The 19,900-nt window shown below is 39.3% G+C and overlaps 1 protein-coding gene and 1 long non-coding RNA gene across 4 annotated transcripts in view; one reads left to right on the top strand and one right to left on the bottom strand.

Annotated features, from left to right (window-relative positions):
• The window catches only part of LOC143273442 (uncharacterized), a 40,951-nt gene that overhangs the window by 8,596 nt on the left and 12,455 nt on the right, over window positions 1-19,900 (top strand). The gene's annotated exons all lie outside the window — the stretch shown is intronic.
• On the bottom strand, window positions 663-17,865 carry LOC102911231 (prolactin-like). Of its 3 annotated transcripts, none has more exons than XM_076573089.1 (5): window positions 17,667-17,863; window positions 14,410-14,585; window positions 11,274-11,381; window positions 1,783-1,962; window positions 663-1,083 (listed from the first exon to the last, which is right to left on the bottom strand). In XM_076573089.1, exons 1-5 carry the CDS (start codon window positions 17,695-17,697, stop codon window positions 895-897), a joined length of 684 nt encoding a protein of 227 aa, XP_076429204.1. In that variant the 5' UTR covers window positions 17,698-17,863; the 3' UTR covers window positions 663-894. The 3 variants fall into 3 exon arrangements, with proteins under 3 accessions (XP_076429204.1, XP_042134662.2, XP_076429205.1); XM_042278728.2 differs by having other exon boundaries at window positions 14,410-14,582; XM_076573090.1 differs by lacking the exon at window positions 11,274-11,381 and having other exon boundaries at window positions 17,667-17,865.

The raw sequence follows: 19,900 nt of genomic DNA, 5'->3' as shown, positions 1-19,900 counted from the left end.
TTCTGTATGCTGTGAATATGTGTTGCTCTGTTTGGTTGATAAATAAAGCTGTTTGGCCAATGATGAGGCAGAATAAGGTTAGGTGGTAGATTCAAACTGAAAATGGAGATGAAAAAGGGTAAAGTCACAGGAGATACTGCAAGCTACAGCCAAGAGAAACACGATGTAAGAGAACAGGTATTGCCATGAAGCCAAGTGACAAAACATAGATTAATAAGAGTGGTTTGAATTAAGTAGTAAGTGCTAGTTATCAAGAAGCTTGAGCCATAGGCCATACAGTTTTTAATTAATATAAGCCTCTTTATGTTTACTTGAGACCAAGCAGCTGTGGGACTGGGTGGGACACAGGAAAACTTCTGCCTACACCACTGCTCCTTTATTTCCCTTCAGAAAAGAGCAGACCTTCCAAGAGTATCAATGGAACATGTAATAGCAAGATGCCATAAGACTAGGCACAAATCCTCATACCAAGGTTGTGCAACGCAACCCAGTAGGAAGAAAAGGGTCCCAAGAGCAGCCAACAAAGAAAGAGATATCCCCACTGCCACTATTAGAAGTCCCCCCCCCACACACAAAACTTTTCTAAAGAATAAATTTTTATTTTTTAAGAAGCAATTCATTATAACCATGTGTGCATTCAAAAAATAAAAACTAAAGCTGGGTGATAGTGGCACATGTCTTTAATCCCAGCACTCAGGAGGCAGAGGTAGGTAGATCTTTGAGTTTGAGGCCAGTCTGGTCTACATAGAGTTCCAAAACAGCAAGGACTACACAGAGAAACCCTGTCTCAAAAAACAAATAAGCAAAAGCAAACAAACAAATAAAAAATCAAAAGAAGCATTGATAGTTTGGATTATCAAGGATAATCCTAGTAGTAGCTGAATGGATATATGCTCAGCAGTTGTTATTATGGATGACTTGGCACTTCAGGACCTCAAGGTAAGTGACAATCTTATCAGTATCACTTCGAAGGCAGTGCAACAGGTTACTAAGAGCAAAATGGTGAGTATCTTCATTGTCAGATCTCACTTCTGCTAGTCCCATCCAAGCAGGGTAGGCATTTTCTTCAGCTCCAGGATGAACCTAATCACCAGAAGGACATATATTATTTCTAGTAATCAGTAGTTCTTTTGCCTTCGTGTGTGTGTGTGTGTGTGTGTGTGTGTGTATGTACTTGAATGTCCATATGAGGTGTGTATGCACATTAATTTTAAGGCCAGAGTTCAACTTGGATAAAGTTTATCAGGTGCCTCATGCCTCCTCTCTCTCTCTCTCTCTCTCTCTCTCTCTCTCTCTCTCTCTCTCTCTCTCTCTCTTCCATAGGTTCTCTTTCTTTCACCAGGAACAAGGATTTGCGTATCTCTGACTCCCCAGTACTCAGATTATAAGCATAAACTACAATATCCATTTTAAATGTGAATTCAGGGAAATAAAAAGCAAGAAGGGTTTTACATATTGATACATCTCTCCAGTCCCAGAACACATTCCCTATAATTTTGATTAAAGTTTGGTGAAAATTTAGAAATAAAAGGTTTCAGTCAAAAATCAAGGCACTGACCAAACAACTGTAAGACCTCTTTTCTGTTGAGGTTCCTGGTATATGAGGTTCTCAGTAAGGAACCTCAGAGAATAACTGTTGAAGCTGTGAACAAGTTGGAAACCTAAATTTAACTCTTGCAAATTACATATTTTCAGATTCAATTCTCACTACAACAAAATATATCTTTCCTGGAAGAAAAAGAAAGAAAAAAGAAAAGAGAGAAATGTAGAGAGAAGACTCACTCTGACAAGGATTCCTTTCATTTCCTCTAGAAGTTCTTGATTTTTTTCCTCCAACTCTTTGATTTTCGACAGCATTGTCTCACAGGTCCCTTTACGAGCAGCCACTTCACATACTAGGTGTTCCAGAGGGTGGTACCAGACTCGTGAAATGCTGATCATCACTTTGAGAAGTTCATCTGACTAAGCAATCATGATTGAACATCAAGTTAAAATAAGAAATACAACATGGCATATAAATGTGGCAATGGCACAATCATAGTGAACTATAATATCTACATGATTTTAATAAGTGTTTAGAAAATGTTTGGGTAAATGACAAATTATAAAAATAGAAATTTTAAGCCACAGGATTACAATTTACTAAAATAAAAGCAAATAATAAATAAACGATCATTTTGTTTTTCTGAGAAGCTGATCATGTTATGTTTTTCCTCTACATTCTATCATCTGCTCTACTCATGAGGTCTTCTGTGTTTGGTTATTTCCCTTGTCTATGGAAAACCAAAGCTTTGCTGAGACTAGGTAGGACCTGATTCAAATAAAGACACCAGCATTATCAGTGGCAAATGGTCTAAACCATTTTCATGCCAAAAAAACAAATCACTCATACATACTTGTAATTTTTATATTATTCTAGGATGACAACTACAAAAAGAAAACAATACATTCATTAATAGACTTTTCATGATCTACATTACTTCCTTTCCTATGCCGCTGAGAGAGCAGCCCATTTATGGGCATATACAAGACAAGAACATCCTTGCCTTTAACAACATTGATGTAAAAACCACTGAATTTTAGTCACACACACACACACACACACACACACACACACACACACACACACACACACAGCCAGGTGTGTTTATTGCCAGGATCACACATGATATTCCTCACTGATTTAAAATACTTGCTGTGATGTCTCTTAGCAACTCTAGTAGTAATTATATTGGGCAGTAGGGAGGAATCCAAGTAAACATTGTTCTTTATATGTGTAAAGAACATAAAAGAAAGAAGGACAAATTGTCATGACAAAACAGGTTGCTGGGAGCACTGTGGCATGGTGATTAAGAGTGATATCTGTGGTGAATGAAGCACAGTTTCACATTCTTGTCTGGCATGCAAATGTTGTAAGGTTTGTGTAACCTTTGGAGCTTCTCTTTATAGTCTTCCTAATGGTACCTTGTGTCGGTGGACTTTTGTGAGGACTAAATGCATCAGTGTCAACAGAGTGCTTTTTGAAGTGTCTAGCTTTGAGGAAATGTTCTCTTTCTTTCCTCTCTTCTTCCTTCAATATAATCACATTTTAATTAACGGGAATAGCTTCTATCTAGATGATAGATATTACTAATAAAATGATAGCAAACAGTTTATATGTATGATATGTGCACACACATTAGTTTAGTTTAAATTATACTGAGATTTTCTCTGACAGGGAGTCCCAGTGGATAGATCATCACAATTATACATTAGAGCTTGCAAAATAAGTAGACCTCATCAAAACAGGTTAGTCTGAGGCACATGATATAGTATGAGGAGAATTTCTTGTTCAGCTGATTTTCAGTTATGACAGGGAAGAAGGCAGAGCAGTCAGGAAAGATTGTACATGTAATGAAAAGCAAACAGAAATAGGGGTGTATTGAATTTTAGAAAATAAACTACATTCTGGTCAGTTAAGAAATATGTGGCGGACAACTTCCCTTCTGACCAGAGGAGAGTGCCTGGGTCCAGCCCGGACCCCATCCCTGGCCACCAGCCACCCTGGGAGGACCTGCCCAACTTGGCACCAGGTCCTGGCCACCGGGCAGTTCCTCTTCTAGCCCCACCGGGAGGGATCCCCTTTTCCAAGCCCCCGGCAGCCCCTGCAGTCTCCGCGCCCTGACCCCAGCCCATCTGCCCAAGACCCCAGCCACTTCCTGAGACTTAGAGACCGGCCCCCAGCTCCCAGCCTGCCCCAGAGGACTTCCCTTCTGGACCAGAGGTGAGTACCCGGGTCCAACCCGGACCCCATCCCTGGGCACCAGCCACCCCTGAGAGGCCTGCCCAGCTTGGTGCCAGGTTCTGGCCACCGGGCAGCTCCCCTTCTAGCCCCACCGGGAGGGATCCCCTTTTCCAAGCCCCCGGCAGCCCCTGCAGTCTCTGCGCCCTGCCCCCACGCCCATCTGCCCAAGACCCCAGCCACTTCCTGAGACTTAGAGACCGGCCCCCAGCTCCCAGCCTGCCCCCTACAACTTCCCTTCTGGACCAGAGGTGAGTGCCTGGGTCCAGCCCGGACCCCATCCCTGGCCACCAGCCACCCCGGGAGGACCTGCCCAACTTGGCACCAGGTTCTGGCCACAGGGCAGTTCCCCTTCTAGCCCCACCGGGAGGGATCCCCTTTTCCAAGCCCCTGGCAGCCCCTGCAGTCTCCGCGCCCTGCCCCCACGCCCATCTGCCCAAGACCCCAGCCACTTCCTGAGACTTAGAGACCGGCCCCCAGCTCCCAGCCTGCCCCCGACGACTTCCCTTCTGGACCAGAGGTGAGTACCCGGGTCCAACCCGGACCCCATCCCTGGGCACCAGCCACCCCTGAGAGGCCTGCCCAGCTTGGCACCAGGTTCTGGCCACCGGGCAGCTCCCCTTCTAGCCCCACCGGGAGGGATCCCCTTTTCCATGCCCCCGGCAGCCCCTGCAGTCTCTGCGCCCTGCCCACACGCCCATCTGCCCGTGACCCCAGCCACTTCCTGAGACTTAGCGACCGGCCCCCAGCTCCCAGCCTGCCCCTGACGACTTCCCTTCTGGACCAGAGGTGAGTGCCTGGGTCCAGCCCGGACCCCATCCCTGGCCACCAGCCACCCCGGGAGGACCTGCCCAACTTGGCACCAGGTTCTGGCCACCGGGCAGTTCCCCTTCTAGCCCCACCGGGAGGGATCCCCTTTTCCAAGCCCCCGGCAGCCCCTGCAGTCTCCGCGCCCTGCCCCCACGCCCATCTGCCCAAGACCCCAGCCACTTCCTGAGACTTAGAGACCGGCCCCCAGCTCCCAGCCTGTCCCCGACTGCCATTCTGGACCAAAGCTTGCCCCTGACTTCCCTTCTGGACCAAAGAGTTGGACAAGAGAACTCCCTTTTGGACAAGAGAGAGAGTCTTCCTGAGTCTGTCAGCTCTTTGTGAAACAAGTACACTGATAAGACCAAGAAGACACCACAAGGAGATGGGCAGACGTCAAAGCAGAAGTACATATAACAAAACGAAGAGCAATACAGCATCACCAGAACCTAGCTCGCCTCCAACATCTAGACCTGAACACCAAAAATTGGAAGAAGCAGAAGAAAGTAGCCTTATGAGTAACTTCATGAAGAAGGTAGAGGCTTGTGTAGAGGAAAAGACAAGAAAATTGGAAGAACGCTGTAAACAACTAGAGGAAAGGGCAAACAAATTAGAAGAAAACAATAAAGCCCTCCAAGAAAACAATAAAGTCCTGGAAGAAAACATTAAAATCCTGGAAGAAAACAATAAAGCACTGAAAGAAAATCATGAAAAAGCAATGAAACAAACAAAGGAAACAGTCCAAGAACTGAAAAGGGAAATTGAAAAAATAAAAAAGACACAAACAGAGGGAATGCTGGAAATAGAAAACCTGAGTAAAAGATCAGGAACTTCGGATGCAAGTATAACCAACAGAATGCAAGAGATGGAAGAGAGGATTTCTGGCATTGAAGATACAGTAGAAGAAATAGTTCCATCAGTCGAAGGAAACACTAAAGCCAACAAAGTCATGAACCAAAATGTCCAAGAAATCTGGGACACCATAAAAAGACCAAACCTACGAATTATAGGGATAGAAGAAGGTGAAGAATACCAACTCAAAGGCACAGAAAATATATTCAACAAAATTATAGAAGAAAACTTTCCCAACTTAAAGAAGGAAATGCCTATGAAGATACAAGAAGCCTATAGATCACCAAACAGACTAGACCCCCAAAAAAAGTCCCCTCGACACATAATAATTAAACAACTAAATGTACAGAATAAAGAAAGAATATTAAGAGCAGCCAAGGAAAAAGGCCAAGTGACCTATAAAGGTAAACCCATCAGAATAACACCCGATTTCTCAATGGAGACTTTGAAAGCCAGAAGGTCCTGGACAGATGTAATGCAGACACTAAGAGACCATGGATGTCAGCCCAGACTAATATACCCAGCAAAACTTTCAATCATCATAGACGGAAGGAACAAGACATTCGAAGACAAAGCCAGATTTAAACAATACCTATCCACAAACCCAGCCCTACAGAAAGCACTAGAAGGAAAATTCCAACCGAGGGAAGTCAGATACACACTTGAAAACACAGGCAATAGATAAAGCCACAACAGTAAACCCCAAAGAAGAGAAGTACACACACACTACCACCAAAAATAACAGGGATGAAGAATCACTGGTCATTAATATCCCTTAATATCAACGGTCTTAATTCACCTATAAAAAGACATAGACTTACAGAATGGATACGAAAGCAGGACCCATCTTTCTGCTGCATACAAGAAACACATCTCAAATTCAAAGATAGACACTACCTAAGAATAAAAGGCTGGGAAAAGACTTTTCAATCAAATGGTCTTAAGAAACAAGCAGGGGTAGCCATCCTGATATCCAACAAAATAGACTTCAAACTAAAATCAATCAAAAGAGATCAAGAAGGACATTACATCCTCGTCACAGGAAAGATCGACCAAGATGAAGTTTCAATTCTGAACATATATGCCCCAAACACAAGGGCACCCACATATGTAAAAGAAACAATACTAAAGCTTAAACCACATATAAAACCCCACACATTAATAGTGGGAGATCTCAACACCCCACTTTCACCACTGGACAGATCTCCCAAATCAAAACTTAACAGAGAAATAAAGGACTTAACCGATGTCATGACCCAATTGGACCTAATAGATATCTACAGAACATTTCATCCTAACAAGAAAGAATATACTTTCTTCTCAGCACCCCATGGAACTTTCTCTAAAATCGACCACATACTTGGCCACAAAGCAAATCTCAACAGATACAAAACAATCAGAATAACCTCCTGTGTTCTATCAGATCACCATGGTTTAAAGCTAGATTTCAACAACAACAAAACTACAGAAAACTTACAACCTCATGGAAACTGAATAATGCTCAACTGAATCACCAATGGGTTAAGGAAGAAATAAAGAAAGAAATTAAAGACTTCCTAGAGAAAAATGAAAATGAAGACACCAAATACCCAAACTTATGGGACACTATGAAAGCAGTGTTAAGAGGGAAATTCATAGCACTAAATGCCCACATAAAGAAGTTGGAGAAATCGCACACTAGTGAATTAACAGCACATCTGAAAGCTCTAGAACAAGAAGAAGCAAAGTCTCCCAGGAAGAATAGACGCCAGGAAATTATCAAAGTGAGAGGTGAAATTAATAAATTAGAAACTAAGAGAATAATACAAAAAATTAATGAAACAAAGAGTTGGTTCTTTGAGAAAATCAACAAGATAGACAAGCCCTTATCCAAACTAACCAAAAGACAGAGAGAGAGAATCCAAATCAACAAAATCAGAAATGAAAAGGGGGACATAACAACAGACATTGAGGAAATCCAGAGAATTATAAGGTCATATTTCAAAAACCTCTACTCCACAAAACTGGAAAACCTAAAAGAAATGGACATTTTTCTGGATAGATACCACATACCTAAGTTTAATCAAGACCAGATAAACTATTTAAATAGTCCAATAACCCCTAAGGAAATAGAAACAGTCATTAAAGGTCTCCCAACCAAAAAAAGCCCAGGAACAGATGGTTTCAGTGCAGAATTCTACCAGATCTTCAAAGAGGAGTTAATACCAATACTCTCTAAATTGTTCCACATAATAGAAACAGAAGGAACATTACCAAACTCCTTCTATGAGGCTACAATTACCCTGATTCCTAAACCAAACAAGGATGCAACAAAGAAAGAGAACTACAGACCGATCTCCCTCATGAACATTGATGCAAAAATACTCAATAAAATACTGGCAAACAGACTCCAAGAACACATCAGAACAATTATCCACCATGATCAAGTAGGCTTCATCCCAGGGATGCAAGGGTGGTTCAACATACGAAAGTCCATCAATGTAATACACCATATAAACAAACTCAAAGAAAAAAACCACATGATCATCTCACTAGATGCAGAAAAGGCATTTGACAAAATCCAACACCCCTTCATGATAAAAGTCTTGGAGCGATCAGGAATACAGGGAACATACCTAAACATAATAAAGGCAATATATAGCAAACCAACAGCCAACATCAAATTAAATGGACAGAAACTCAAAGCAATTCCACTAAAATCAGGAATGAGACAAGGCTGTCCACTCTCCCCATACTTATTCAATATAGTACTTGAAGTTCTAGCCAGAGCAATAAGACAACATAAGGAGATTAAGGGGATTCAAATTGGAAAGGAAGAAGTCAAGCTTTCCCTATTTGCAGATGACATGATAGTATACTTGAGTGACCCCAAAGATTCCACCCAGGAATTGATAAAGCTTATAAACACCTTCAGCAACATAGCAGGATACAAGATCAACTCAAAAAAATCAGTAGCCCTCCTATATACAATGGACAAAGAAGCTGAGAAGGCAATTAGAGATACATCACCCTTTACAATAGCCAAAAATGACATAAAATACCTTGGGGTAAAACTAACCAAGCAAGTGAAGGACCTATATGACAAGAACTTTAAGTCCTTGAAAAAAGAAATTGAAGAAGATCTCAGAAAATGGAAAGATCTCCCATGCTCATGGATAGGCAGGGTTAACATAGTAAAAATGGCAATCTTACCAAAAGCAATTTACAGATTCAATGCAATCCCCATCAAAATACCAACACAATTCTTCACAGATCTGGAAAGAACAATACTCAACTTCATATGGAAAAACAAAAAACCCAGGATAGCTAAAAGAAACCTGTACAATAAAACAACTTCTAGAGGCATCACAATCCCCGACTTCAAGCTCTACTATAGAGCTACAGTAATAAAAACAGCCTGGTATTGGCATAAAAACCGACATGTGGACCAATGGAATCGAATTGAAGACCCTGACATTAACCCACACACCTATGGACATATAATTTTTGACAAAGAAGCCAAAAGTGTACAATGGAAAAAAGAAAGCATCTTCAACAAATGGTGCTGGCATAACTGGATATCAGCGTGTAGAAGGCTGCAAATAGATCCATATCTGTCACCGTGCACAAAACTTAAGTCCAAGTGGATCAAAGACCTCAACATAAATCCAGCTACTCTGAACCTGCTAGAAGAGAAAGTAGGAAATAGTCTTGAACGCCTTGGCATAGGAGATCACTTCCTAAATATAACACCAGTAGCGCAGACACTGAGACAAACAATCAATCAATGGGACCTCTTGAAACTGAGAAGCTTTTGTAGAGCAAAGGATACGGTCAACAAGGCAAAGTGACAGCCTACAGAATGGGAAAAGATCTTCACCAACCCCACATCTGACAGAGGACTGATATCCAGAATATATAAGGAACTCAAGAAATTAGACATCAAAAGGACCAACCGTCCAATTGAGAAATGGGCTTTAGAACTAAACAGAGAATTCTCAACAGAGGAATCCCAAATGACTGAAAGACATTTAAGGAATTGCTCAACTTCCCTAATCATCAGGGAAATGCAAATCAAGACAACTCTGAGATACCACCTTACGCCTGTCAGAGTGGCTAAGATCAAAAACACAGAAGACACTTTATGCTGGAGAGGATGTGGAACTAGGGGAACTCTCCTCCACTGCTGGTGGGAATGCAAGCTTGTATAACCACTTTGGAAATCAATATGGCGCTTTCTTAGAAAATTGGGAATCAATCTCCCCCAAGATCCAGCTATACCACTCCTGGGCATATACCCAAGAAATGCTCAATCATACCACAGGAGCACTTGCTCAGCTATGTTCATATCAGCATTGTTTGTAATAGCCAAAACCTGGAAACAACCTAGATGCCCTTCAACTGAAGAATGGATAAATAAATTGTGGCACATATACACAATGGAATACTACTCAGCAGAGAAAAACAATGACATCACACGGTTTGCAGGCAAATGGATGGATCTAGAAAAAATCATCCTGAGTGAGGTAACCCAGACTCAGAAAGACAAATATGGTATGTACTCACTCATAGGAAGATGCTAGATGTGGAACAAGGATGACTAGACTGCTACTCACATCACCAGTTAGGCTACCTGGAAAACGGGACCCCAAAAAAAGACACGGAGAAATGGACGAGATCTACATGAATAGCCTGGTCATGAGTGGGAACAATGAAGGGTGACAGTCGAGGGAAAGAGTGGGAGATCCTAGCTGGATCAAGAAAAGAGAGAGAGAACAAGGAATAGGAGACCATGGTAAATGAAGACCACATGAGAAGGAGAGAAGGGGAGGAAGCAGAGAGCTAGGGAGGCCCACGGAGATCCACAAAGATACCCCCTCAAAAGACTGCTGGCAATGGTCGCGAGACGGCAGGAACTGACCTACTCTGGTGATGGGATGGCCAGACACCCAGATAGTGGTGCCATAAACCCCATCCAAGGACTGAGGAATCTGAAGGCAGACATCCACGTCTGGGCCCCTGGTGGAGCACTGGGAGTCTAATTAGTGAGAAAGAAGAGGGTTTATATGAGCGAGAATTGTTGAAGCCAAGGTTGGATAAAGCACAGGGACAAATAACCAAATGAATGGAAGCACAGGATCTATGAACCAAAGGCTGAGGGGCCCCCAACTGGATCAGGCCCCCTGAACGGGTGAGACAGTCATTTGGCTTGATCTGTTTCGGAGGCAGCTGTGCATTGGTGCCAGGTCCTGGGCTCGTTGCATGAGTTGGCTGTTTGAATCCTGGGACTTATGCAGGGACGCTTGGCTCGGTCTGGGAGGGGGGAATGGACCTGCATAGACTGAGTCTACCAGGTCAACCCCGGTCCTCGGGGGAGACCTTGATCTGGAGGAGGTGGGAATGGGGGGTGGGCTGGGGGGAGGGGTGGGCGAGAGGGGGAGAACAGGGGATTCTGTGGCTATTATGTGGAACTGAATGGTGTTGTAAAATAATAATAATAATAATAAAAAAAAGAGAAAAAAAAAGGGGAAAAAAAAAGAAATATGTGGCAGTGGAGGAGCCTATTATAATAAATGCAACTCTATTCACATCTATTCCACATGTGCATGAATGTATATTCATCCTTTTTAGCCAGGCATGGCACTGGCTAAAAAATCTGTGTATGGACCATTTATGAATCTGAACTAGCATTAGTTTTATCTTTTAATTTGTTAACTATATAATGCTATTGTTTTTTGACTGTTCATTCTTCTCTGTTTTGTTTGATACATTATACACCTGAAATAACCTACAACACAGTAAACCTTGTGTACTGCTTCAGATGGTTTGGTGACAACCAGGAATGAAGATTTACTTGTGTCTGTTGGATTTGTTCATTGATTTCCAGAGTAGTAAGGGAAGCGGTATGACAGGTGCTGGAGTTCCTGGCTTTGTACTCCAGGTTTTTGGCAAAGTTTTCATCCTGAAAATAATAAAACATTTCAATTTATTGGCATTTCTGAATTAAATAATTGCACCTATGATAATTATATAAATGTATTTAATAGATGTGCAGTTTATAACAAACACTACCTGAAACTGAATAATTAAGCAAACATATTCTGCTTATATATTCTTCCCATTAGACATACAATTTCATTTTTAGTCTCAGTTTCTAATTTCCTAATTTCTTCCACTCTTTCTCTTGTTATTTTTGCCCTTCCTGAAAATTAATTTGGAAAGAAAGCTACACAATTACTAGCACTCTAAAACATTAAAGGTTTTACATGTCTTGTTTATGAGGTTAGCTGAATAACATAGACTAGTATATTAGTTAGGGTTTCTATTGCTGTGAAGAGACACTATGACCATGGCAACTCTTATAAGAGAAAAACATTTAATTGGTGTGGCTTACATTTTCCAAGGTTTAGTCCATTATCATCATAGTGGGGAGCATGGTGGCCGGGAGTATGGCGGTGTGCAGGCAGGCATGGTGTTGGCTATGTCTTGACTTGCAGGTAACAGGAAATAATCAGTCTCAGTGGTGGTGGTTTGAGAGAATATGAGACCTCAAAACCTACCTTCATAGTGACACACCATCTCCAACAAGGCCATGTCTCCTAATAGTACCACTTCCTTTCGGGGCTATGTTCTTTCAAACTGCCACTGTGGTGATATTTTATTTGTGCTGAAATGTGGTGATAATTTATTTTTATGTTAGTAAATAAAGTTTGCTTGGAGATCAGAGTACACAACCAGCCATAAACAAAGTCAGGTAGTAGTAGCACATGCCCTTAATCTGATCACATGGCAAGCAAAGTCTCTGTGTGTTCAAGGACACACTAGGGAACAGCCAAGTGTGGTGACACAGGCCTTTAATCCCAGTACCAACCATTGAGACCTAGAGATTTGTACAGACAAGCAGTGACAAGGAACTGAGGTAGCTTGGCTAAGAGCCAATGAGAAGGCAGAACAGTATGGCAATAATGGTGCAGGTTAGATAGGAAGAAGCTCACTTGGGCAGCTACAGCGGCATGGTGAGCTAAGGTTAGCTGGTGGCTCTCACTATTTCTCTTATCTCTACGGCTTTCACCCCTGTATTTGGCTCTGTGTTTCTTATTTAATAAGGCTGTTTAGAAATTTTTCTACACTGCCACAACTCTTGTAACTGTATTTATGAATCTATTATTTACTGTTGGTCTAAGATGGTATGTTTGTTCTAAGTATGTGCTGTGAAATTATACCTCTTTCTCAATTACCACTGAATCATTATGTCTGGACAATACCAAGTTCATGATAAATTTACAAGGTAATTTTATTGATGGTGTCAAAATTAATTAAGAAAATTAGAGAACAACACAAATGGGAGACAGAAAGATTATAAGAGCCAGGGAAATGAGAAGTTTGCAGAGGCTGTGTCTCTTAGAAAGGACAAGAAAGTTATACACATGCTACTACAACAATATGGCTGCCTCATTAAGATCTGAGCAGTAATAACACCAATAGACATACTAGAACCGAAGGGGGAAATCTCAGGGGCTCCCACCGCTAGACAAGGAACTCCTGTCAACTAAAGATGACTGATAGAAGGGTAGACTTCCCTAGGGATGAACCCCTGAACCCTCTACTTATATCACATCAAGTGGCTAAAATCATGTACATATAAGCAATACAGCATTAAAATGTACTCAGCAGACTATGCGTGTATGTTATAATATATATCTATATATGTATATAAAATAAAACAATAACCATAGCTGTTGAAGCTGTTAATTTGAGAGGGATTACAGGGAACAAACATGGGAAGGGTAGAAGGAGGAAAATTATACAATTTTAACTAAAGTAAAACTATCTAGGCATGTTTTAAAGAAAACATATCAAAGAATGAGTGAAGATTAAAAGTATTATCTAATGTTTATATATGATCAATTGAGGATTTTGTTTAAGGTGTTTATTAAAGCAGAATATTTTCTACTAGCAATCATTGAATTTGTAAAATCAAAGATACAGGGAGTCATCTATCTCTCAAACTATATGTTGAGGAAATGTAATCATTACCTGCATTTTCACAGTGGAAAAGTCTTATTCCCCACTGAAGCTATACAGAACCAAATAATCTACCTGAAAAGTCAGGGGTTCCCAGATGGTTTAACGTTTGTGACCTCATTTGAAGGAATCGTATCTATGTGACTTGCTTTTTTATGGGAGAGATATTATGAATTTAAAAGATTGTATATGAAGAATACATGATGGAAAAAAAAACCCTAGCAAGTGAAAGGACAATGGGAATGCATATTCCTTACAAATCTATAGACATATTCTCCAAATTCCCAATTGTATATTGAAGTCATCTTTGTTTTCTCCACATTGATTGATTCTGAAAAGACCCTGTATCTCCAGTTGAAAGAGAATACATTTCTTTCCTAAACTAGCACTCCCTATGGCTTTAAAAATTTGTCCCTGGAAATCTATAGACACCATTCTCAGCACTTGAGGCTAACTAAACAGCTTTTTGTTGTTTCTTCTTTACACGGCTTCAGATTAGTTCATTTCTTTTCCCTCCACACAATTCTCTGCAATGCACTTCTCTTATGCTCCACATTTGTGAAGTGAAGAAAGACTGTGGAGACTGGACCCTCCAAAACAAGACCAGAAAAACAGAGTTCTTCTCTGACCTCACTTTTAGGACTCAATGTCATAAATTAGAGTTGAGAGACAGCCACTTTTTACAAAAAAAAAAATAATAATAAAAAAATAAAAACAAAAAAACCTAATTATAGAAAATATCTATTTAATTAATTATTTAAAATCATTGTGATCTTTACAAGTCTCCGAGATTTCATCACATTTCCCATTCTACCTGTACCATTTCTCAATATCTGATACATTTTTTTTAATCCTATGAAGGTATATTATCTGAAATTTTGTTCATGTTTTTTTTTTTCTGGTTTAATCTGTAGAATTTTTGAAGAGTCCTTTAGAGAAGAAACCAGAGGAAATTAGGTACTTACAAACTCCTCAGACATTTGCATGGTGAGGTTAGAGGTGTATTGAGCAATGACAGTTGCACGGTCAAAGAGTTCTTGAAGGAACAACTTCTTGTATCCTATGTCAAGGCACATGGGTCTGGAGACCACACATTCCCATAGGAGAAGGTTTGACACTAGCAGAAGCTGAATCATTCCTGCTACAAAGAGAGAAATTACACCCAGATGATTCTTTCAAATGCACTTATGTGTTAAAATGTCTAGCAAGCTATGTTTGTTCTTGGGTTCCTAGGCTGCATGATTTGCTTCTGTATAACTGCAGTGGGGCATAAGCTTTGTTCACTGTGAAGACATAAGTAATATTTTCCCAATGCATAGTTTGAGAGTTGGATCACTTCCCACATCTTTGACTTGATCTTGAAGTACTTTCCAACTTTGCAAACATTTGGAGCTTACATTGATACCGATCCACAATATTTAGTCCTCCAAATATTTTAATTGCTTGTGAGCTCATTTTAATTTATAACATCCTTCAGGAATTTTAAAACTGAATTTCTAATGCCAGCATTTTGGAAACTGATAATACAAGGAGCACAATTCTGTTTGCTTTATCTTCATGCCTGATGAGAATAGACACATGACCGATGAATTACTGACAATAAGGCTGAAGAGAGTCCTGTCATAAAAATGATGTCACAGCCTGGAATTTTCAGCTCACGATGATTATCTTGTGCATTTGCCATTTTACCAAACCATTTGATGTTTTTCCTTAGAACTTGATCTGTGAATACACTGGATATTTGTAATTTTCATCAAACTCTATTGGCTGTATAAGGTCGGCATGGGCAAGTGATTTCCCTACAGTCCTATTATAACTGCTGAGAGAGTTAGTACAGCAGTACCACAGAATTGTCACTTTACCTTTTCACATAGTGGACACCTATGGCCTTTCACTATGCATCTGTGTGGCAGGGACTTCCATGAACCTGTCTCCCTGCCACCCAACATCACTCTCACTAATTACAAGGAAAACTATTTTGCCTTTGTCTTTGATTACATAATTACAGACAATCTAGAAGACTTCACATTATCTATTTTCCTATTCTATAAAACACTTACCTTTAAAATATTTGAAAATGATCAATGATGATTTCATCAATCTGTCAGTTCAGGTGTGGTCAGAGACAGAACTCCAAAATATTAATATTTAAATCTCAAGAGGATGGAAACATATAAGTACCATGTTAAAATCTCCCCTCTTTCTTTTACTATATGCAGTATGTTATAATTAATATATACTCATTCAAATATTTATTAAGCCAAAAGAGTTATAGTTGCTGTAATGCAGTCCATGTTAAAATACACATTTCTTTAACACAGCAAGTAATGTTTAGACAGTTCGCTCATAATGCTTGTAGAATTTCAGCTACATTCCTGTTCATCTGAGCCCAAATAAAGGAGAAAAATCAGAAGCACACTTGTCCAAACAGGGCTTATTTAAATATGGCTGCAAAAACTAATGTTCCCAAAAAGAAAGAAACAGATCATATGATTCATCTGTATGAATTTTTAAAATATTTTTTATTTTTTGCAATGATAATATAATTATATTATTTCTCTTTTCTGTTACTACTTGAAACTCAGTCATATATCCCTCCTTGGTCTCTCAATTTTGTGGCTTCATTGTTCATTAAATGTAATTATATGCAAATGTATATACTTATGTACATATATATTCCAAAATGTAACCTGCTTAGTCTGTATAATTTTACTTGTATGTATGAATTCAGGGATTGGCATTTAGTTTTGGATAACAAATTGGTTTGATCTTCCCTGGGGAATATCATTTCTCCTTCTCTTTTGAATATTTGTGACATTCCTAAACAATTTCTAAATTAAAGTATATTTCTAAAACAAAGTATATTTGGTAGAAAGTCAAGTTTCATACACCTTTCACAAATGCAGCAAACATATATCTAACACATAACTAGGCCAACATTGATGATTTGTGCCTAGAAAAAATAGCTTACTACCAATAGTCTAAATCCTGAAATATTCTAAAATTTGTGTAATAAACAACATATATAAATAATATTTTAGCTACAGAATAAAAGTAACAAGTTATTTTCATTTCATTAATTAATTTCCCTAAAACATGATGCAAGTAAGAATTTACATTGTATCTACAAAAAGAACTACAGCAAACTAAAGAATATGAGATCAAGAGAAATAATCTTTCTAGGGGAGAGCACATTGATTGTTTATGCAATACCCAATTGTCAGGCATGTTACATTCAAGTAGCAATATACAAACTGAGTAGCTTATATGTAAGAACATATATGTATATACACATACATGTATGCATGTAACGACAACTAATGAAAAAAGAGGTCATAAATTTTAAACAGAGCAAAGAGGGATATAGAAAAGTGTTTGGAAGGAGTAAGAGGAAGGGAGAAATATTCCAAGTATAATCTCAAAAGTAAAAAAGAATTTACTTTGTGTAACATGCATCTTAGGAGTGTTTATAGTATAAGATAAAATAAAACAGCAAATAATTCTATTCTTCATTTCATAAAATAAATTTTGGCTGTCATCAATTCATTTTTCATGAAAATACAGTCTACAAAGAAAAGGTGATTTGTTAAAACAAGCTTAATTTTCTTGTTGCTAAGAGAGGTGGCTTGTACTGGATTAGTGAAAGACACAAATGTTCTGTCATTACTTGCACTAGGCTTTATAACTGAACATTTATTCAAGTGCATTCAAGTGACCAAACACATGTAAAAGACCAAGAGACCAAAACATTGTAATTTTTACTTGTGCAGTTGAGACAACTGCATCATTGAATCCTGTGTTCTTAGTAAAATATGATTTCTCAATTTAGGAAGCTAGTCATTTTTATTTGAGTAATATCTTGTTCAGAAAGGTGTTCAACAGCATTTCCTACTAGATATTTGTAAAAGTTCACCTTTTTATCCTCATGTCAATTAAGACCATATAAAATGTCTTGGGGCATTGTCATGTTTCTTCATGACAGAGACAGTCAGTTCTCAATGAGAACCACTGTCCTCAAAGATTACAGTGGAATTTTATTCTAAAAAGTTATTCCTCTGTTCTCTTGTGTTTGGTGTCTGCATGTGAGGCATGAACAAATTTGAATTTATAACAGACATAGCACCAATGATGCCAAAGAATTTTAGTATTATCCAAACCCTTCTTGGTGAAATAATGCATCGATAAAACTTACTTAGAGGAACATGAATGAAGGGCTACTTACAGGAACATGGTTGACTCCAAGACAGCTGCATTTCTGAGAAGTTGCTCCTCAGTGTCCTCAGCAACTCTGAAAAGCTGCTTCACCTGAGTTCTGCTTTAACTATTCTCTTACTTGCTATCTATACAAACAGACAGTCCCCAAAGACAGGCAGAGCTGAAAGGCAGAGGAAAGCAATGACTAGGAGAGAGTGCCATCCTCTACTCCTCAGGAAGTATTTATATCCTCTTTAGCATTGCCACACCCTACCTCTCAAATATTGTTTTGCTTTTGGCCATAGAATCTCTATCATTCAAATTATTTTGTAAGTCATCAAAGTTATCTCTATCCTGAGATGACTCATATTTTTGCCTGTCGGGAGAAGCACACTTATTCATTAATACCTTTCCCTTAGTTCAGGGTCTCATGTTCTTCCTGTGACAGGAAGAATGTGATGTCTTCAATGTCCTCTAAGTTCTCAGAAGTCTGTAAGTGTATATGAGTCTTTTCCAGTATTGGGCCAACATACCACAGTCATAGTCAATTGTTCTTGACATTTTTGCCATGAATCTTTTTGCAAGTAACTAGCAAACACTGTTTCCACAAAATCAATGACAGTTTAAGTAATCTACAGGATGAAAAATAAATGTTTAGAAGGCATGTTGACAGGAATGTCCTGTCCATTTCTCAAAACTCTGATTGTAGTAACACTATTGGGCCCTATGTTAGGGGGCCCATGTTTTTGCATTCTCTTGGAATATAAAACACAAGTGTCCTCATGCAAGATTGGGCTTAAAACATTTCAGAGAATTGTTCCTTGCAACTATAACTGCTATTTCACTGCTTGCCAACCGGACACAGTTTCCAAGTTTGATGACAACTTTAACATATGAATAACTAGTCCTCCTGAAACAGCTTTCATGGTACTCTTTGGTACTATGAAAATAATTCACCAGCTCACTTTAAGACTAATTATTTTTCATATCATAAAATCAGACCATGTAATTTCTTAAGCAGTGCCGTCTAACCATTTAGTTATAGTGTGCAGTCAACAAGAGTATCAACAGCATGTATGGATTATGTGCTTCATGTGCCTCCCATTTCAATTAATCTTAGGGGAGAAACTGATCCCAGACAGTGAAATTTTGCACAATAAACTTATGACTTCAAGCATAGCTTTCCCCAGACACTCTGAATATCTTCTTACAGATTCTTTAACTCCTATCGTTATTGTTCTTCTTATGTACTTCCAAAACAGTAAGCAAGTAGAAGTTGGAATTTTCATTGGATAATGAAAATTTTACAGATGCTGGCTTGATGCTAGATTTAAGACAGTGTAAATTGTCATTGGGATTCAGTGGGGATAATAAAAAATGTTCTAATACAGTACAAAATAGGATTCAAACATGTATCAACTCTTTCCTCCAGAAAGCAAGTTCACTAGTTCACCTTGGATGGGAGACACTGGTTTACTTAGTTGTCTGTACTCTACCATTATTCTGTCCAAACATCAGTTTCCTCATCCTGCTATGTTGAATTAACTACCGATCTGACTAGATGGAGTTACCAACTCAACTAGATGCACCAACTAGTTGAGTTGGTGCATATTCCAGTAAGAACACAGGAAGAATTGGAGCCCATTCCACTTCACCTAACCCAGTGTTCCTCCAGCTTTCTTGTGGCTTCTAACATACTCAGGAACTGTCTGTGGGCTACTGACTAAAGATGTGTGTGGAAAGGACCCAGAGAAAGAGTGGGAAATGTTAACTTAACCAAAGTCCCGTTTCTCAAGTTATATAAGATTGACTTACAGTACACTCACAGGCAAAACTAGACAAATGTGGTAAAAAGCATATGACCAGTGGTTCATTCATTTTTCATAATAATTATTTCCAGGAAGAAAAGTTCACAGAATAATCTAATACAGATATAAGTGTCCACACCAAGGAATAGCTTGTCTCCAAAGGAAATCCTGTACCATTTATCTACTAGTGATTCCCCTTTGTCAGTCTTTTTCTTTCTCAACACATCTCTGATGGGTGATATTGCTCTGCATGCTGTGAATGTGTTGCCCTGATTGGTAGATAAATAAAATGCTGATTTGTCAGTAGCCAGGCAAGAAGTACAGGTGGGATGAGTAGACAAGGAGAATTCTGGGAAGAGGAAGAATGAGTCAGGAGTTGCCAGCCAGACACAGAGGAAGCAAGATGTGAAGACAGAACTGAAAAAAAAGTATCAAGTCACATGGCAAAACATAG

Source organism: Peromyscus maniculatus, chromosome 5 (assembly GCF_049852395.1).
Source record: "Peromyscus maniculatus bairdii isolate BWxNUB_F1_BW_parent chromosome 5, HU_Pman_BW_mat_3.1, whole genome shotgun sequence".
NCBI lineage: Eukaryota > Metazoa > Chordata > Mammalia > Rodentia > Cricetidae > Peromyscus > Peromyscus maniculatus.
Note: the sequence above shows the minus strand (reverse complement) of the source record. Positions and strands in the feature narration are given on the sequence as shown.

What these genes read in the sequence shown, in the direction of transcription:
- LOC102911231 (XM_076573089.1), bottom strand. Translation starts at nt 17,697, where the DNA reads ATGCAGCTGTCTTGGAGTCAACCATGTTCCT. An exon ending in TTGGAGTCAACCATGTTCCT is followed by an intron (nt 14,586 to 17,666) that starts GTAAGTAGCCCT and finishes CTCTCTTTGTAG; the next exon opens with CAGGAATGATTCAGCTTCTG. An exon ending in TGCAAATGTCTGAGGAGTTT is followed by an intron (nt 11,382 to 14,409) that starts GTAAGTACCTAA and finishes TATTATTTTCAG; the next exon opens with GATGAAAACTTTGCCAAAAA.